The sequence below is a fragment of the Hirundo rustica genome, chromosome 3, assembly GCF_015227805.2.
Source record: "Hirundo rustica isolate bHirRus1 chromosome 3, bHirRus1.pri.v3, whole genome shotgun sequence".
Lineage (NCBI taxonomy): Eukaryota > Metazoa > Chordata > Aves > Passeriformes > Hirundinidae > Hirundo > Hirundo rustica.
This window is the reverse complement of record NC_053452.1, coordinates 5,584,207-5,600,468: the sequence shown is the minus strand read 5'-3', so window position 1 is coordinate 5,600,468 and position 16,262 is coordinate 5,584,207. Positions and strand designations below refer to the sequence as shown.

The following is a 16,262-nucleotide window of genomic DNA, read 5'->3' as shown; positions in this document are numbered from 1 at the left end:
ATTTAAACACTGGTTTTCTGGTTATCTATCATTTTAACCTCTGTTTTCATAGAAGTCTTTGTTTAGATTAGTAGAACATCTTAGAAATTAAAAATTATGCCTTTAAAATGGAAAATTACCTTTCAGCTCCTTGTTTCTCAAGTTTTCAGCCTTTTTTGTAAAGCCATGTTGTTTTCCATTATACCTGATAAGAGCAAACATTTTAAAAAATTCTAACACCCCAAACCACACCAAACCTTAAGACAAATCAGTGGCCACACTCTAGGGAAGAGTGATCATTTTCTACTTACTGTATTCTCCCTGCACCTTTGATACCTTCATCACCAACACCAACATGGCCAAACAACATGGTTTCTAAAACTGCACCATTTACAGCTCCCTTTGATTTTTTCCTTTCCCCCTCTCCTCACTTTTTTTTTTTTTTTAATGCTGGAAGACTTTGTATAAGTATCATATTCATGGAAATGTAGTAACAATAGCAAAAAAGTTTATTTTGATGTAATTTAATTTAGGCGTGAGAGAAAAGAACACAGCTAGTACCCAAAGTTCTTTTGGGCCAATTTAAACTATTTATTTCCATAGTATGTTAAGGAAACACTTCTAAATGACAATATTTCCGGTAACTAATTGTATAACCTTCAAGTATTTAAAAGAGAAGTTAATACAGCATTTATGCAATTTTTTTTTAAATCTACAAAACACTTGCATACAAAATTTCTTCCATTTGTAGTTATATTATTACTTTCTTTATCAAGACTTCTGTGGAATAAAAAACTTTAAAACCACTTAGTTTCAGCAGTAAATCTCTGCAGAATTGTTTTTATTATTTATAAATAAAACCATAATTAGGATTTTTGTAGGCATCTTCAGCACATCTATTATTTTTAACAGATGACAAGATAGAAAAGAAACTACTCCAAAACCATCATTTCCTTACATATGTGCAAAACAGTATTTGCTGTGGCAAAAGAAAAGAGCAATAATTCTCTGAACACTTCAAAATTCTCCAACGTAGTTAAATGACTTTTCAGGACATTTTAGGTGGACAGGAATTGGAGCAGGCTGCAGTAACATTAACAGGAATCTCCAGTTAGAAGGGCTGGGACTAAAGTAAAGTCTGAGTAAGAACAAAGTACAATTATTTGAATTTCTGCTTTTTCCGTGCCTGAAACTCTTCGGTTTTATTTTTGACAGACTTTATTAGCATTGACAGGGCAGGATCTATGGCTTTCTTGGCAACCTCTCCTTTCTTTGCCATCCTGTTCTCCTGGCCCTTGTTTGCCTCCTTAAGATCTTGCTCCTTTTCTTCTCTTCGGCGAGCTTTCTCTTCCAGGATCTTTTCCACTGCTTTTGTCTTCTTGAAATTTGGATCTGAAGGATCCAAATTAAACAGGGGAGAAGTAAACATGGCCTGGAATCTTGTATCAGCAACATTTACCTGAAGGGAGAAAAGACACATTTATTTTAGGCAAACTTCTCCCATGAGAGGAAAGCTTTTAAGCCCAATAAAACATGAGCTGCTTCAGAAATCACAGTTCATGAGATTCCTGGAACTGCTCCAGTCACAAAGTCAACAAGTACACAATTACCTGGAAGTCATCTTCTAGTAATTCTTTCCTTTTCATAAGAAGTTTCTTTTTCCTCTTGCTCAAATTCTGTTGTTCTACAATCTTTTTATAATTAAAATGTTTTCTGCTGTCATCCTCATCATCCATCATCAGTAGGGCCATTTCAGCCTGTTACAAAATAAGAAAGTCCATGAACACAATGAAAGTCTTCTGTGAAAAAATTCAGCATCTCATTACTAAAGCCTGTATGAGTCTACATTTATTTAAACAAGTTGAAACAGGGTCATCAGAGCAGTATTATTTCATCCATAAAAACATTATTTTAACATTTTGAGGTGTAGTATTAGTACAAATTGATTTCCTTCTTACTAGATATAAAATAAATGCAAATACCCACATTCAATTTTCAAACACTAACAATCTCACCTGAAAATTGTACACCACAGCTTAGAAGTAACTAATGGATACAATTTAATACTGGTATTCATACAGCAAAATAAAAACTAACTTATCTGCATTTAAGTAATTTCTTTAGCTAACTTGTTCTGAGACGGAAATGAAAAGAAAACACAAAATAGCAAATAACTCAATCTTCAAGGACAAAAATGTCCAGGACAAGGTTTGAACTCACAAATGTTTCATACAGTACTGACGTTAAAAAAATAAAAACCTGGCACTGCCCAACGCACAAACTTCTTGGTAGTTTTTGTTCCAAAAGCTCTCACTATTAAAATTGTAGAGTTTTATTCTACTGCCATCCTATGAAATTCTGCAGACCCACTCATAAACACATACCAAAAACTTGCAGAATTCATGCAGTGCAACATTTTTACATCACTTTACCTTCTGTTTTTCAACTTCATCTTCATCTTCTGAGGCACTTTCCACAGATTCTGGCTTCTTCTTTAAACCTAAGTGCAAATACAGGGCATGAACACATTGATCCAAGCTTAAGCATGAGGGCACAATTTACCTATAGCTAGAACTTATGAGTACATCTCATTTTCTTGCAGTCAGTATTTAAATATCAGGTGTGAGAAAAGGCTGCAAAGTTAAGAAAACCCAAGGAGACTTAAAGCAATAAAAATAGTTGAATAAACTGGATGGTTGCTCAGTTTAAGGAGGTAGCACCATTCAAATGGCATAAATAAGTTAAACCCATGGTTTTACAGTATTTTTCAGAGAAGTACCACAATAGTGCAGGCAAAGCCATGACATCACACCACTCCCAGGGTGTTTTCTAATGGAAATCAGAGGATGATTGACTCTGCTCAGACTGAATATTGTTCTGAGGAAGCTCTCCTATTCCCTTAGCATCAGAGACACAGTGCTGATTAGACAGACATAATGAACAGGAACAGCATAAAGCATTAGTCAAACCTAACATCTAATGAAAACAGACCTGTTTATAAATCCTACTAAATCAGATTCTTCTCTTTGGAATGCCTGTACATCTTGATCAAGAAAAAGCAGGAAAAGCAGAAGGTTTCCTGACCTGAACCACACACTCTGACCTTTGAGCTTGGAATGACATTCCCAGGCAATTTACTGCAGTCCACTGGGGGTACTCTTCAGGAAGATATTTGGCTTCATTTTGTTGAGACAGGTTTGTACTCAGATTGGAAATACAGACATGCCAGACACATGTCAAGTTATATCACTAAGGATACTCTGGAAGAGGATGTATTTCTTGAGGAAGGCTTTTTCCTGCCTTGACTATTCCCTTGACTATTTCTACATGGATTCCAAACTGGAAGTGGATTTCCAGAAGAAACAAACCACTACCATGAAAAAATAAACTACCCTCATGCACAGTGACATCAGGTCAAATACTATTGATTTAGTAGTTCCAGAAAATGTGCAGGAAAATCAGATTCAGATATGATATTGTTACCTAAACTACACGATTTAAGTTAATTTGTAGAAGGGAGAAATAAATGTTTTCTGTAGGACTTCAACAACTATGGAATCTTTTCTGTCTTTCAGAAGTGGCTAAACTACAGAAAAGGAGCACAGAGATACAATTGGAGACAATTAGATGAGCAGTTAGAGCAGTAAATTTCTTTTTTTTCCACACATTTCCCAAAGGAAAGTCATTCAAGTCACCTTCCCTCCTCTTTCACTCTATGGGGAATCACAGAAGTGATCCTTATGGCTTCAGAGTTTTCTGTGGCTGCAGATGGGGCTGAACAAGGAGTCGGTATCAAACTGAGCTCTTCTCCATGAAAATAAATAAACTAGTAAACCCTTTATGCCTTACTTTGACACTAGGCAGCTAATAAAACCAACTTGGGACCAAAAATCACCCTTGGGACTCAAACATTTCTATCATACCGTCCCACCTACGGCAGAAGATACGTCAGTGTGACGCAGAACTAATTGGTAGCTGCCGGCAGCCAGTACAAAAAGTGTCCAGTTTCTGCTGGAATCCCCACTCAAGCTGCCATTTGACTCTTTCTCAGCTCAAGAATTTTGTTTGCAACGTTAACTTTGCGCACCAACAACTTTCCAGCTGACAGCAAAAGCTTATCTTAACTTTGAGACTTCAGGCACAGAAACTGACCTCAAATCGAAAACTCCTCTCACAAGAACTCTGCCTTAGTCAGAAACTTGAGTCAGTCTCAAAAAGCCTTACAAAGACACGCAGTAAATGAATCTTTTCATCTACTTTATCTTTCAAGTACAGGTTCTACAACTATACTCTGATTTTGTTGTTAAGCTCTTAGGTCCTTGCGCTTGTACTGCTCCCTTCTGGCTTTAAAAAGCCATCAATGCCTACCAACGTCCTAAATTAGATCATGAGAAGGCATCCAATGGTTTGGGGCTAACAGGAGTTACAATAATGTGTGAAGAATTCCTCACAGGTTCAACAGAAACTATGTTTAATAGTCTAATGTGTTCTGAAACTGTTCGGTGATCTCCAAAAGCAGGACCTTGCTCTCATGTTAATAAGCAATTACATTATTTAGCTAATAATTTTTCAGCAGTTTAGGTTACAAGAGTAGTTCTGTCTCCCTCTTTTAAGACCCCACAGAAGCTGATGCAGTGACAGTGAAACTGCCCAAGTCAAACCCAAGTCTTCCAAGGCTTTTTCAAACAGTATGGGCATCAGTGCAAAATGAAAGTGACAATTGTTATTTTTTTTCTTGACAATATGAAGCTTCTAGAATGCATCAAGGCTCGTGTATCGGCAGCATCTGACATTTTAGCCTGTGGGACTATTAAAAAGTCACATGAAAACTGTGCAAAGCAAGTACTACCATGAACCCCACACAGACAGCTTTTGGGCACAGCAGGCACAAAGAGTTTGTTCCACCTTGTCTCTCCCTAGGTGAAGCACCCGCAGTGTAAGAATCACTGCCTCCTTATCAGGAACAGTTATCTGAACAAAGACATACCTGAGGAACATACGCTTTGGAAGACTTCCCACAAATTCCAGTTTTCCTTTCACAGCACTCAGAGTTTTTAGGCCCTTGGTCTAGCAGCTCCTTATGTTCTTGTTTCCCTTCAATTGCCTCAGCTTGACAGAAACCAAGCTACACAAGAGCCATGCATGTTACAGCCAGCAAATGAATCCAGCACTACTGCATCCTCAGTTTCTGCATTGGTCCACAGGAGTCTGCAAATAAACTCTGTCATATGCTCTTTCAGCATAATTTAAATAATCTGACAGCCAATTTAAGGGTGAAATTTCAATCTTGCAGGGGAATTTTGGAAGGCTTGTGAAAAATGACGGTTATTTAAGTCGCCTGTACCCTAAATACAAAGTTGGCAGAATTACAGCCAAGTTCAGAGATGACTGTAATCCATTCTCCCTCTCTGGATAAGTTGTGCTTAAAAGCAACCCCAGCTGTGAGACAGAGGCTGTTCTGGGTGAACTTGGTGAAAGCCAAAGTTGTGCTGTGTAATTACCATTAAAATGTAAACTGGCTCGTAGCCAGCCACTGAACTGTCCCTTTAGAACTTCTCCAGGGCTAACCACGTTCTGGTCTTCTCCTGTATCTCAGTAATTAGCAGCAATCTTGAAGACAAAAGCTTCACTTTCTTAACCTTTATGTGTATTCAACTATCCCCAAAGACTCCACAAACATTAAAGTCTATTCTCCATGTTATGGACAAGGTTTAAAAAGGTGCAGATAAGCTCATTCTCTGCCAGCCCGTTTAGGACACAACTTCTCACATAATGCAGAAGAAACCATTTTTTTCAGAGATTTCACAGAGAACAGCACACATCATATGGGAGTAGCCTAGGTATTTCTTGCTATTAAAGAAAAATTAAACAATTTGGTGCAAGGAATGCTTATCTCTACAACGAGTTACTTTAACCTATACACGAGCCACGCAGAAGGCATGGCAGAAAACAGCACTACGTGACACTTTGGACTGTGGTGGTTTCTTCTAAAACATGGACAGGACTCACACTCCTCTTCTGTATTTCAGATTATTAAGCACAAAACCATCCAGATTTTGGAGTTTAGTGATTTATTTTATCCTAGGATACATTTTAACATTCAGGACAGAAGCTTGTGCTGCCAAGTATAAAAGTAACTTACCCTTTTTAAATGGAACTTGGATCTACATCTCTATGCTCAAAAAACCCCCAACCAAATAACAGATTGGCAGTATTAGTAAATCTGTTGCTATCTTCTTTATGCTTTTCTTCTTTTGTTTTTATGTCATTTTTCTTCTTTTAATATACAATAATATGAGCCACCCTTAGGATCTGGCTCCCAGAAGTATGGAACATCAGAAACTTACCTTTATTGATTTTACTCAGCAAAATCACTCAAAATAAATTTGCTGCTACCATGGCAAAAGCTAATTTAAACATCAGAATAAAAAGCTTGTGAAAAAGGTATCCTAGAAATCTAAACCGGGTAAGTTATTTTCTAAAATACTACATTTTACTATTGGGGTTTCTAAGCAGCCAAGAGTACTCCAGTAAAAACGTGCATCAGACTAAGAGGAAAGTGGTTTCTTCTCAAAGACAACTTCTTTTATGATGCAAAAACATTTGATGTTTTTGTAATTGACCCAAGCTTCAAAGGGACACACACATATATATATATAAAGACTTCAAAAGCGATGGAGTTCTTTTCTCTGGAATACTTTGGGGAGCAGCTCGTTTTTAACAGCCATCCCCAGAAACTGGATAACTAATGGTCTCTGGTGAAAGCCAAGGGAGTATTCCCTACCATTCCATCTATTATATAATATCCATAATTTTACAGGAACAGCAATGTTAGGCAAATGACATCTACTTCATTTAATTCTGAACATTCTATCTCTGTGTTTAGTCCAGCCTGACTTTGTTTTGAAAACTCAGTATTTAACAAAAGGGCAGTTTTACTCTAGAAGCTGTCTGTCTTGACTGACCTGTTTTCTCAAATTCTTCAGCAAAATAGGGGTCATTGAGATCAACATCAGGTGGAAGCTCATCTTCACTCTCTTCTCTCTCAGCAGCAGCCTGTAACAAAGCACAAACATTATTTCAATCAACATGTAACTACTATTTAAGCTTCACTGGAATGAGATGTTCTGTTAGAAGCTAGGAAGATGAAAAGTGAAACACTGTACATGGAACATCAAAAAGCAAGAGCACACTAATAATTGATAGTACAGACAAATCAACAATTTCAACCCTCTTCCATACATTTTGATGGGGCATATCCCCAGACTGTGATGTATCAGACAACCATTCCAACAAATTACAGGATCAGAACTGTTAATGTCCTTACTTTATGTTCCACAAAAGCTATGCTTAGGGACAAACTTAGTAAGAAAGTTCATTCTGTGCTGCAAATTTCAAAAAGCTGGAGTTTAGATTTAAAAGAACAAATTATCTTACTGGCAGTAGTGTGTCATACTCCTTGCTCCCTGACTTAACTTATCAAAGTGGACAAGAATGTTATGCTAGACAAAGCTGCTCTGCTGCAGACCCGTGCTGCTTATTCCATTTTGAGCACTTACCAGCTTAAAGAAGTTACTCATCAAGTGCCAGTTACAACTAAGTGACATGCACAGAGTAACTCAAGGTGTAGAGTTACTCTTTGAAGTGTAATTCAGCAATGTGAGTTACACTGGGAGTAACTTAAGACTTCAGAGAACCTAGATTCTGCATGCCACATGCCTTTTTTTGTTTGTTTGTGTGTTTGTTTAGTTTTGTTTTGTTTTCTTTTTCCCTCTTGCAACTTGAAATTTGAATAGTACTTTGCAACTATTAATTCTTTGCTATTGCAGCTTTGGGAAACAAGCCTTTATTATTTTAGCCCCAAAATTTCCAAACCTACAATTATCACTGTCATAACAACTTAGAATTGATAGGCACACAGCAGCCAAAAGACTGCTTCTAATGCAAATTAAAGCAAATTATTGTTATTATGATTAATTTATCTTTACAGCAGCACACATAGATAGAAGATGTTTTGTGTAAGCATATGTATGGTCAGCAGTGTGCTGAACATCCTTTTGCTCTGTAGGTTTGATGAAGCACTCTCAGTACTTCCAGGTGAGTGACCATTGCATATATTCTAACCTTAAAATAGCACTGGCAGCTGGACAATTTATTTTGTTTATCTGAAAAAGAAACATTAACAACAAAATAAGAAAACAAACAAACAACAACTCCCCCTCAAATGGCCAATATAAACATTACCTTTCTCTTTTTCTTAAGGATTCTTTTTTCTTTCTTCTTCTCTAGATATTTTTGCCATGGAGTCAGGTTATCCTTTCCTTCCAACCTGTTTTTGACCATTTCTTCAGCAGTTTCTTTGAGACCTAGAAAAAAAGCCATAGTAAATTTAAAAAATGTGATGAATCTGAGTTTTTTTTAATCAACTGCTTTCTCCTTTGTAAAAGAACTATCTAGCTTTTCTTCAACAAGTCTGTGGAAACAGCACAAATATTGCTTAAAACCCCATCTTTACAAAGAAGATCGCTTTACAGGATGTGTTTTTCCAAATAAAACATTCCTTTGGTAAAAACTGTACAAGAGTCAGAAGAAGAGTTTGCTATGTGATGTGTGATTCCCAACACTCCTGCTGTTCCTTAGAAAGGTCTCTTCTCCAGACATTCAACTGTGCAGTCTACAGATGCCAGAATGAGTGACACTGATGCCTTGGGAAGGCTGACTGGAGACTGGATAGAGATAAGAGAATAAAGTAGGTATTTATTAAAAGACCTTTAAGGATACACCTTGGGCAGGACAAGAGCCTGACCAGGGCTACACCCAAGGTGGATCCAAAATGGTCGCAGAATGGACAACCGGTCACCAGGTCTCACACTTTTATAAGTCTTGGTCCATTTGCATATTGGGGTTTAATTGTCCAATTACAGCTTCAGATTACAAAGTCCCATCCTTGTTTTCTCTCTTCAGCCTGTTGTTGTTCGTGCTTTTGGGCCTGAAAACTTTTAACAGTTGTCCTTGGTCTCCAGCAGGAAGAGGATTTGTTTTGTCTCCCTACTCTGTGAAGAGAGCTGGCTAACACTCCATATGAGGCTCAGGACTGCACCCCTGGCCAGCACAGAGTCTGGAAAACACAGAAACTGAAACTTAGGCATCAACACAATAAAACCAACAGACATACACAGAGCCCTTATGTTTCATGTACCACACTATGATTAGTTAAGATTCTGAATTAATTTAGATTCTGAATTGCTGAAGCTTTGCCTCTGTGACGATACTTTGACAATGCTGCAGGATCTCTGCTGACCACTTGTATTTTTTGTTCTAGAAAAGTAAACCCCATACAAGTGCAACGGGACCAGACAGTTAAGTTTGGATGTGTGAATTAGGTTTACATTGAATTCCACAATTTAGCACAGACATCCACAGTTTCTATGCCCAGCACCTGCACCTGCACAGACAAGTGTGTCCTAACATTTAAACTTTTTGTAAACAGAACAGAGTGAAGTTTTCTATCAACATGCATCATTAGAGTATTCAATGATGTAAGAACATCACCTTAAAAATAAATCCGTTAAATAACTGAGGCATTCCCATTTTACATGTAGAATACTTAAATCCAGAGTATACACTTCATTTAAAAGCAGTCTTCTGATTCTGGTAAAAAAAATCCACACACTTTTCTAAAGTTCATTGCATCACAGAGCATTTGGATGTTACGAGGATGAAAACTGATTTCTGATGTACCTTATAAACTTTCAGCCCACTCTTCACAAGATGGGCACTTGCAAAAACAAAATTTCATGATCGAAGGAGATTAAGTGACTTGCCTTGCAATGCACTGGAGCACAATTCAGTGGAAGAAACAGAATCCACTTCCCTGGTAGGAGGTAACAGCCTGGGCAACGAAGTCTTTTTCTCCTACCTGCAATTCCTTGCTTCATTCCTCCACACTTTTTTTTTAAACTTCTGGAACACATCAGTCAGATATCCTACAGGTAACACCGTCTCCCATGAAGTAACTGAATTATCGTGGGAGTTTGTAGGAATCCTCTTTCTGCTTTGCCCTCCAAGCCTGACATTTGTTACCTCTTCCCCAGTCCTGCTTCTAGTGGTCTCTCCTCAGCATTCTCTTCTGCCACCCCAGTCCAGCCCTGACCTGACCATGTCCAACTCTCCCACCCCTCATTCCAGTCTTATTGCTTAGAAATCATCCTCAGACCGCTCCAGATGTCTCAGACTAGATCCCATTCTTTCTCCCAGATTTCTCAGTTGCCAGATCCCCACTCCTCATCATTCCTTCCAGCTCCCCTCAGTATGGAGGAGCTGAAAACAGTGATCATGATGGAAGAAACGGGGCAGCTTTCATGGACAGTTCTAGCCCACCCCAGAAGAGCAGGCAGAAGATTTTTCTGAAAAACTGCAAACACCAATCCCTGGCTTTGTGCTCCTGGATACTCCAAAAATAATTTCCAAGGCTGGGGAGCTGGTTACAACTTGTCTGAAAGACGAAGTGTGGACAAGATCTAAAATCATATTAAACCATAGAATCGTAGGAGGAAAAGAGTGGAGCGAAAACAAGATAAAGGATCCTTCTACTACTCTGGAAAGGTGCCAGAATGAACAGTAAAGTGGCAAACTCTTACAGCCACAAAACCTGGGTACTTAACCAGCAAACAAATCAGAGCCACGATAAAGGAAGGGTTTTGCATAGATTCCCTGAAAACACGCCATTAAGAAACTCTCATGCAACAACAACAAATATTTAGTTATCTTCAAAGTCCATGAAAGCAGAGTCATTAGCTTCCTTGAAATTGAACCACTATAACTTTGGCTACTTTGTAGTACTTTCATGGGAAAAAGAAAAAAAAAAAATACTGGTCAGGTAACAACCTTGCAGATTCTCTTTGAAGATAGTAAATAGAGAATTAAAAAAAAAACGTATGTCACATCTCCAGCAAAAGAGAGACCCAAAATCTGAAAGGAAGTTACAATATTTCTGATTTATTTGCCTGGAAAATGGAATCATTTGATCCATCTGGCACTGAAGAACTTGGAGAAAAATCCAGCCCTTTCTTGTGGTATTTGGCAGACTCATGAAAGGCATTACAGTTTCTCCACAGATTAGAATGGCTTAGAAACTACTGTCCAGACCACTTCCCGAGAATAAGAGTGTATTTAAGTGGTCAAAAGGATTTTGATTGCAGAAGGGGAAAGGAATTGTCTACTTTAGGTAGAAATATTAGCTGGCCATAGAAAGGTCTAATTTATATACCCTTATTGATACTGTTTTTTGGGTTTTTTTAGAATTAATGGATCACAATAGTTTTATTTAATCTTCACAAACGTGGACAAGGAAAGAGAGGAAAAAGTTCATCTATAATAGCATGCAGCAAAATCATACTTCAGCTAAAGGATGAAAAGTGTAAATACTACAGCAAACCTAAACACACTGCTGTTCACACTGGTGGGACAGCAAGGGATGGGTGCAGGCCAGAATTTTAACCTCATCAAGAAATGCAGTTGTGGTCTTCTCTCTTTTCACTTTCTAAGGGGACCTTTGAGAGCTGGATAAGGATTCATCGTAATTGTTGTTTAAATCAGATATGATTAAGAAAACAGATGGATGCTTAAATATAACACTGATTTTGTGCCTAGAAGAAACAGACCAAAGGGAGTTGGAACTACATCTATTTTATTTTTGCTGGCACTGTGGTTTATTTAAAACTATCATGATTCAAGAATAACTGAATCATTGACAAAGTATGCTTTCTATAACCATGTGTAAATAACTCTGCCAAAACTCAAAATTTTGAATTAATTCAAATATCTGCCTTTCAACTGAACAACTTCCTAGATTTGTTGTAACTCTTCCATGCATTAAACATTTGGGCAGGAAAAAAGATTTTGCAGTAAGTCAAGCACGTTAAGGCAGAACTTGATAATAAAAATATTTCAGCAGACGTAAACTAGTTCTGAAAAAAAATTAAGGAGTCTTCAGAGATTATAACAGAAACTATTTTTGAATGCCCAGAATGCTCCAAGTGAACATAAATGCTTTTGAAATTTAAAAGATCCCATTTGTTCAAGAAAAAATAACATAAGGAAGCACAGCCTCGAGCGTGTAGAAACTGCCAGAGCCATAAACTACTGTTCAGTGTGTGCTGCCCATGCTCCACCATATCAAAAACATATATAAAAGAGCATTCCCTTCAGGTGTGCAGGACCTCTTCTCCAAATGCTGGCTGAATTTTTGACTCAAAAGCAAACTTAAGACACCCATTTTCACTCTTATGACTCGTGTTTTTGACAAAACCACATTGCAGGGGTCAACAGCCAGAAGTGGCCCTGCTGCCCTTGTGGAGGTGGACAGTCCCCAACAAAGGCGAGTGAGCACCTCTGTGATTTCCAGAACTTCTGCTCTCCAATAAACCTCTCACTTTTTCAGGGTGAGAAATGAGGAGATGTTAACATATACTGTAAAATCATGGTTGCTAAATTAACATCAAATACTATAAACTATCCATGTAAAATGCATTGTGCACACATGCACACTGAACCTAAAATTATATGAACAAACCTGACCCTGTGCATGGACATCCAGCTAAATTTAGACAAAATCAGTCAACTTTATCAAGATGAGGGGGGTTTTCTTTGGCTGTTTGGGTTTTTTTACCATCCCTCCCTCAAAAGAGTTAAGGACCTAGCGAAAGTCCCAAGAGTCCTACGAGAAGGTGCAGTAGGGAAGGGGTTGGCCAGGTATAAGCATGGAACAAATCCAATTTTCTAAAGTCAAGTTCCATTGCAAAGAGGGAGCCCATGAACCAGGGAACTGGATTCCATCTCTACTACAGTTAATATTCCATTGCTACTAAATACTAATGCAATTTACTCACAGCAGGCAAGGTACAGTCTTAAGGACAGCCTCTTAGAAAACTTCTTGCTCTCTCAGGGCAAGCAAGGCTAAAGACTTTCCTTTGGTCTTCCTTAAAACTATTTTCCACCTCCTCAAATGAATGGTTTGCTCTAGAGTCCTGACTATGTTATCACATTAAGTTGCTCAAACTTTTTTAAATTTACAGGACTTCTTTCATACAATTTGCAAAATTCTTCAAATAAAACAGAAAGCATAATAAACAAAACCACCCTCCAAACGTGTTTTTCAAAACCAACACAAAAAATGATTGCTTTAACAACACCTAAATCCAAAACACACTCCTAGGAGCAACCGATTCACCTGTGGTTTCCACCTTCACTCTGAAAGGCGGCAACAACAAATCTCTGTGGAAATCTTATAAAGCTATTTATGTATGAAAACTCCTTGGCCTTGAATGCTCAGTGACACAGTGGATTAACTACTGAGTGAGCAGCATTGTGAATGCAAGTGCTGACACGCTGTGGACAGATGGAGTACGAGCACATGTCCTGGCTGCATGATACATGCTTTTTCAGCAAGGTTTTGACAGAATTCACGGCAGAAATTCCTGGAATTATAAAAGCACGGTTGAAAGCACATCTTTAATGCCCATGTATCCTTCTCAATACAGGTCTGATGAAGAAACAGGCATGAAATCATTCTGTTCAGTTTAATCCATTTCAGTGAACTGCTACAGACCGGAATATTTCAAACCGAGCAGAACTCCTATTCAGCAGAATTACCTGAGTGAACTCAGAATAAAATTCTGTATAAATCAGACCATTAGCTATGCATTCCTAGCTAGGATTAACCCATCAGCAGTGAAGGGCCCGGATTCTGCTGTGTGTCTGGTCCTGCAAAACACAGCAACAGAACGGGGCTGTGTCCTGCCATAGGCTGCAGTCCCACACCTGCTGCATCTTGCTGCTCCCAGAAGGGAATCTCATCCTTCCCTATTCTTTCATTTGTACATTTAACCCTCTGAACATTTGCCTATCTGACATGCTAACTCAGTGGAAAAGATCCAGATATTTTCTTTTCCAGAGTAGTTCTGTTATTTTAGCAAACAAAATTAGGCTTGCAAAGAGACCTACCAAGTGCTAGGGCTGGTAGAGGCAGTCAGAATGAGCTCTGGGCCAGGATCAAGGTGATGCCACGGTGCAAACCTCTCCCTTCATGGATATAGTGAGCTGTTAAACTGGCTCATTGCACTTCAGGGAAAGCATTCAGTCTGAGTGGGGTTTTGTCACAAAGAAAAAGAGAATTAGACACGGGTGTTTGGCTCTCTGGATGAGCTCTGCTGGGATGCTTGTATGGTGAAGTTTCCTCTCACTGATTTCCATGTTTCCAAATCATACTGGGTTTCATTTTTAGAAGTGTAAGTAAGTTTTATGACTCTTATAGCAAACACATGAATTCTACTTTAAAAAAAATCTATAAAGTGATAACTGAAAAAGCAAACACAAAAAATCCTAGCAAAAAAGAACCTATAAAGAGAAACTTACAGCCGAGGAACTGAGTTCAGTCATGTTATTTCTTCTTTTTCCCTCACTGTAAACAATCTGGATTTCAATTTATGGGTTAAAAAAAAAAAAAAAAGGGTTTGTTTCTCCTACTATAAATTCAGCACCTTACACTATATCCCTGTCAGCAGACCAATACTGCATATCTGCCAAGGCAGGAAAAGGAAAAAATAAAATAAACCCTACCTGGAACCCATTTAATCTCCATTCCTATATCCTTTTCTTCCTGTTTTTTCTCTTTTTCTTGGATACTTTGCAAAAGTTCTCTATACTTGGCAATTTGCTCTTCATCATCTTTTTGGCTTTTCCTCGGTTTGTCATCTTCCATTTCATTAGCTTCATCACCATCTAGGAGAAGAGTGCAAAGTTATCACAGAGACCCTCAAGAAAGGGAGAAACTGAAGTTAATCTTTAGGAAATAAACCTGTGAAACACACATTATTTCCAGAAGATAATATAAAATATTTCCACCTATTATTACCCCACAGAGAAGTCAGTTTAAGAATTTCCTTATTTAAATGAAATAAAAGTGGTATCTGAAAAGGCAAAAGACAGTTTGTCCAGTAAAGGAAATCAATGACTGGACACAGCAGCCTTCACTGTATTTTAAAATTAATATTAGAGTCCCTTCCAGCAGAGTAGAATTTAAATCCCCAAACCCAGCCCTTCCAGCCCTTTGTGTAGATGGGCATTACATCTGCTAACTTCCAGTCAACTGGGACCTCCCTGACTATCCAGGACTGCTGAAAAATGATGGAAAGTGGCTAAGTGAGCACGTGCTATCTGCCAGCTCCCTCTGTACCCTTGGGTGGATCCCATCTGACCCCACAGACTCGTGTGTCTCTAAGTGGTGCAGCAGGTCACTCAGCATTTCCCTTTGGATTAGGGGGCTTCTCTCTGCTCCCTGTTCCTGCCTCCCAGTTCAGAGAACTGGCATTGCTGTTAAAGACTGAGGCAGAGGAGGCATTCAGTACTGCAGTCTTTCCCTCATTCTTTGTCACAGTGCTTCCCTCTACATCCAGTAAAGGATGGAGATGCTCCTTAGCTTCCTTCTATTGCAAATGTATTTATAGAGATAATTTTTGTCTTTCACAGCAGCAACCAGGTTAAGCTCTAGCTTGGCTGTGACCCTTCTAATTTTCTCCCTGCATAACCTCCCAACACCCTTGTACTCCCCCTGAATTGCCTGCCCCTTCTCCTGAGGTTCATCAACCCTCCTTTCTTCCCTAAGTTGCAGGCAAAGCTCTCTGTTCAGCCGGGCTGGGCTCGTTCCCTGCCGGCTCATCTTCGCACGGCACACGGGGACAAGTCAGCTGCGGCTGCTTTTCCGCTCTCCTCATCAGAAGCTGAGATCTAAGAGGGAAGCATCTGCTCATCCAGAAAGAAAAAGGCAACTCTGTTTGGAAGGCAAGTAGAAAAAGAAGACATTTGGTTGTTTCTTCCTCCTAGTGTCCTGAGAGAGAAGAAGCTGTAGCGGATGGGAACTGAAAAAATCCTGAAGCTAAAAGAGGATCCCTAGAACCTGGATAGGCAAGAGGCTAGAAGTTTGTATTTATCACTCATTTTGCTAGGAGAAATTGAAGCGGTAATGCATGTTGTCATTCTTTCCCATTTAGACAGAACTTGCATTTCTCCTGTCAAAATGAAGTTTTAAAACAAATGTTCACCGTCGCCTTCAAAAGAACTGTAGGAGCTTCTAATTCTGTAAGCAAATAAAGCACATTTGACAACAGCTGCAAGAAAGGAAAGTGAGCTGAGTATGTTCTCAAAGTTTGTTCAGAGTTCAAATGACCTTGTCAGTGGCTTTCAAGTCTCACGCTGTATTGCACAACATCAGGAACCACTTTCTG

At 38.7% G+C, this 16,262-nt stretch overlaps 1 protein-coding gene across 1 annotated transcript in view; it reads right to left on the bottom strand.

The window, feature by feature from the left end:
- Positions 1-549: 549 nt before the first annotated feature.
- The window catches only part of ESF1 (ESF1 nucleolar pre-rRNA processing protein homolog), a 28,625-nt gene continuing 12,912 nt past the window's right edge, over positions 550-16,262 (bottom strand). The window contains exons 9-14 of the mRNA XM_040060354.2: positions 14,599-14,760; positions 8,224-8,345; positions 6,945-7,035; positions 2,412-2,479; positions 1,590-1,736; positions 550-1,438 (exon numbers count right to left, since the gene is read on the bottom strand). Coding sequence (XP_039916288.1) covers positions 1,139-1,438; positions 1,590-1,736; positions 2,412-2,479; positions 6,945-7,035; positions 8,224-8,345; positions 14,599-14,760 — 890 coding nt within the window. The 3' untranslated portion in view covers positions 550-1,138. The remainder of the gene's footprint in view (positions 1,439-1,589; positions 1,737-2,411; positions 2,480-6,944; positions 7,036-8,223; positions 8,346-14,598; positions 14,761-16,262) is intronic.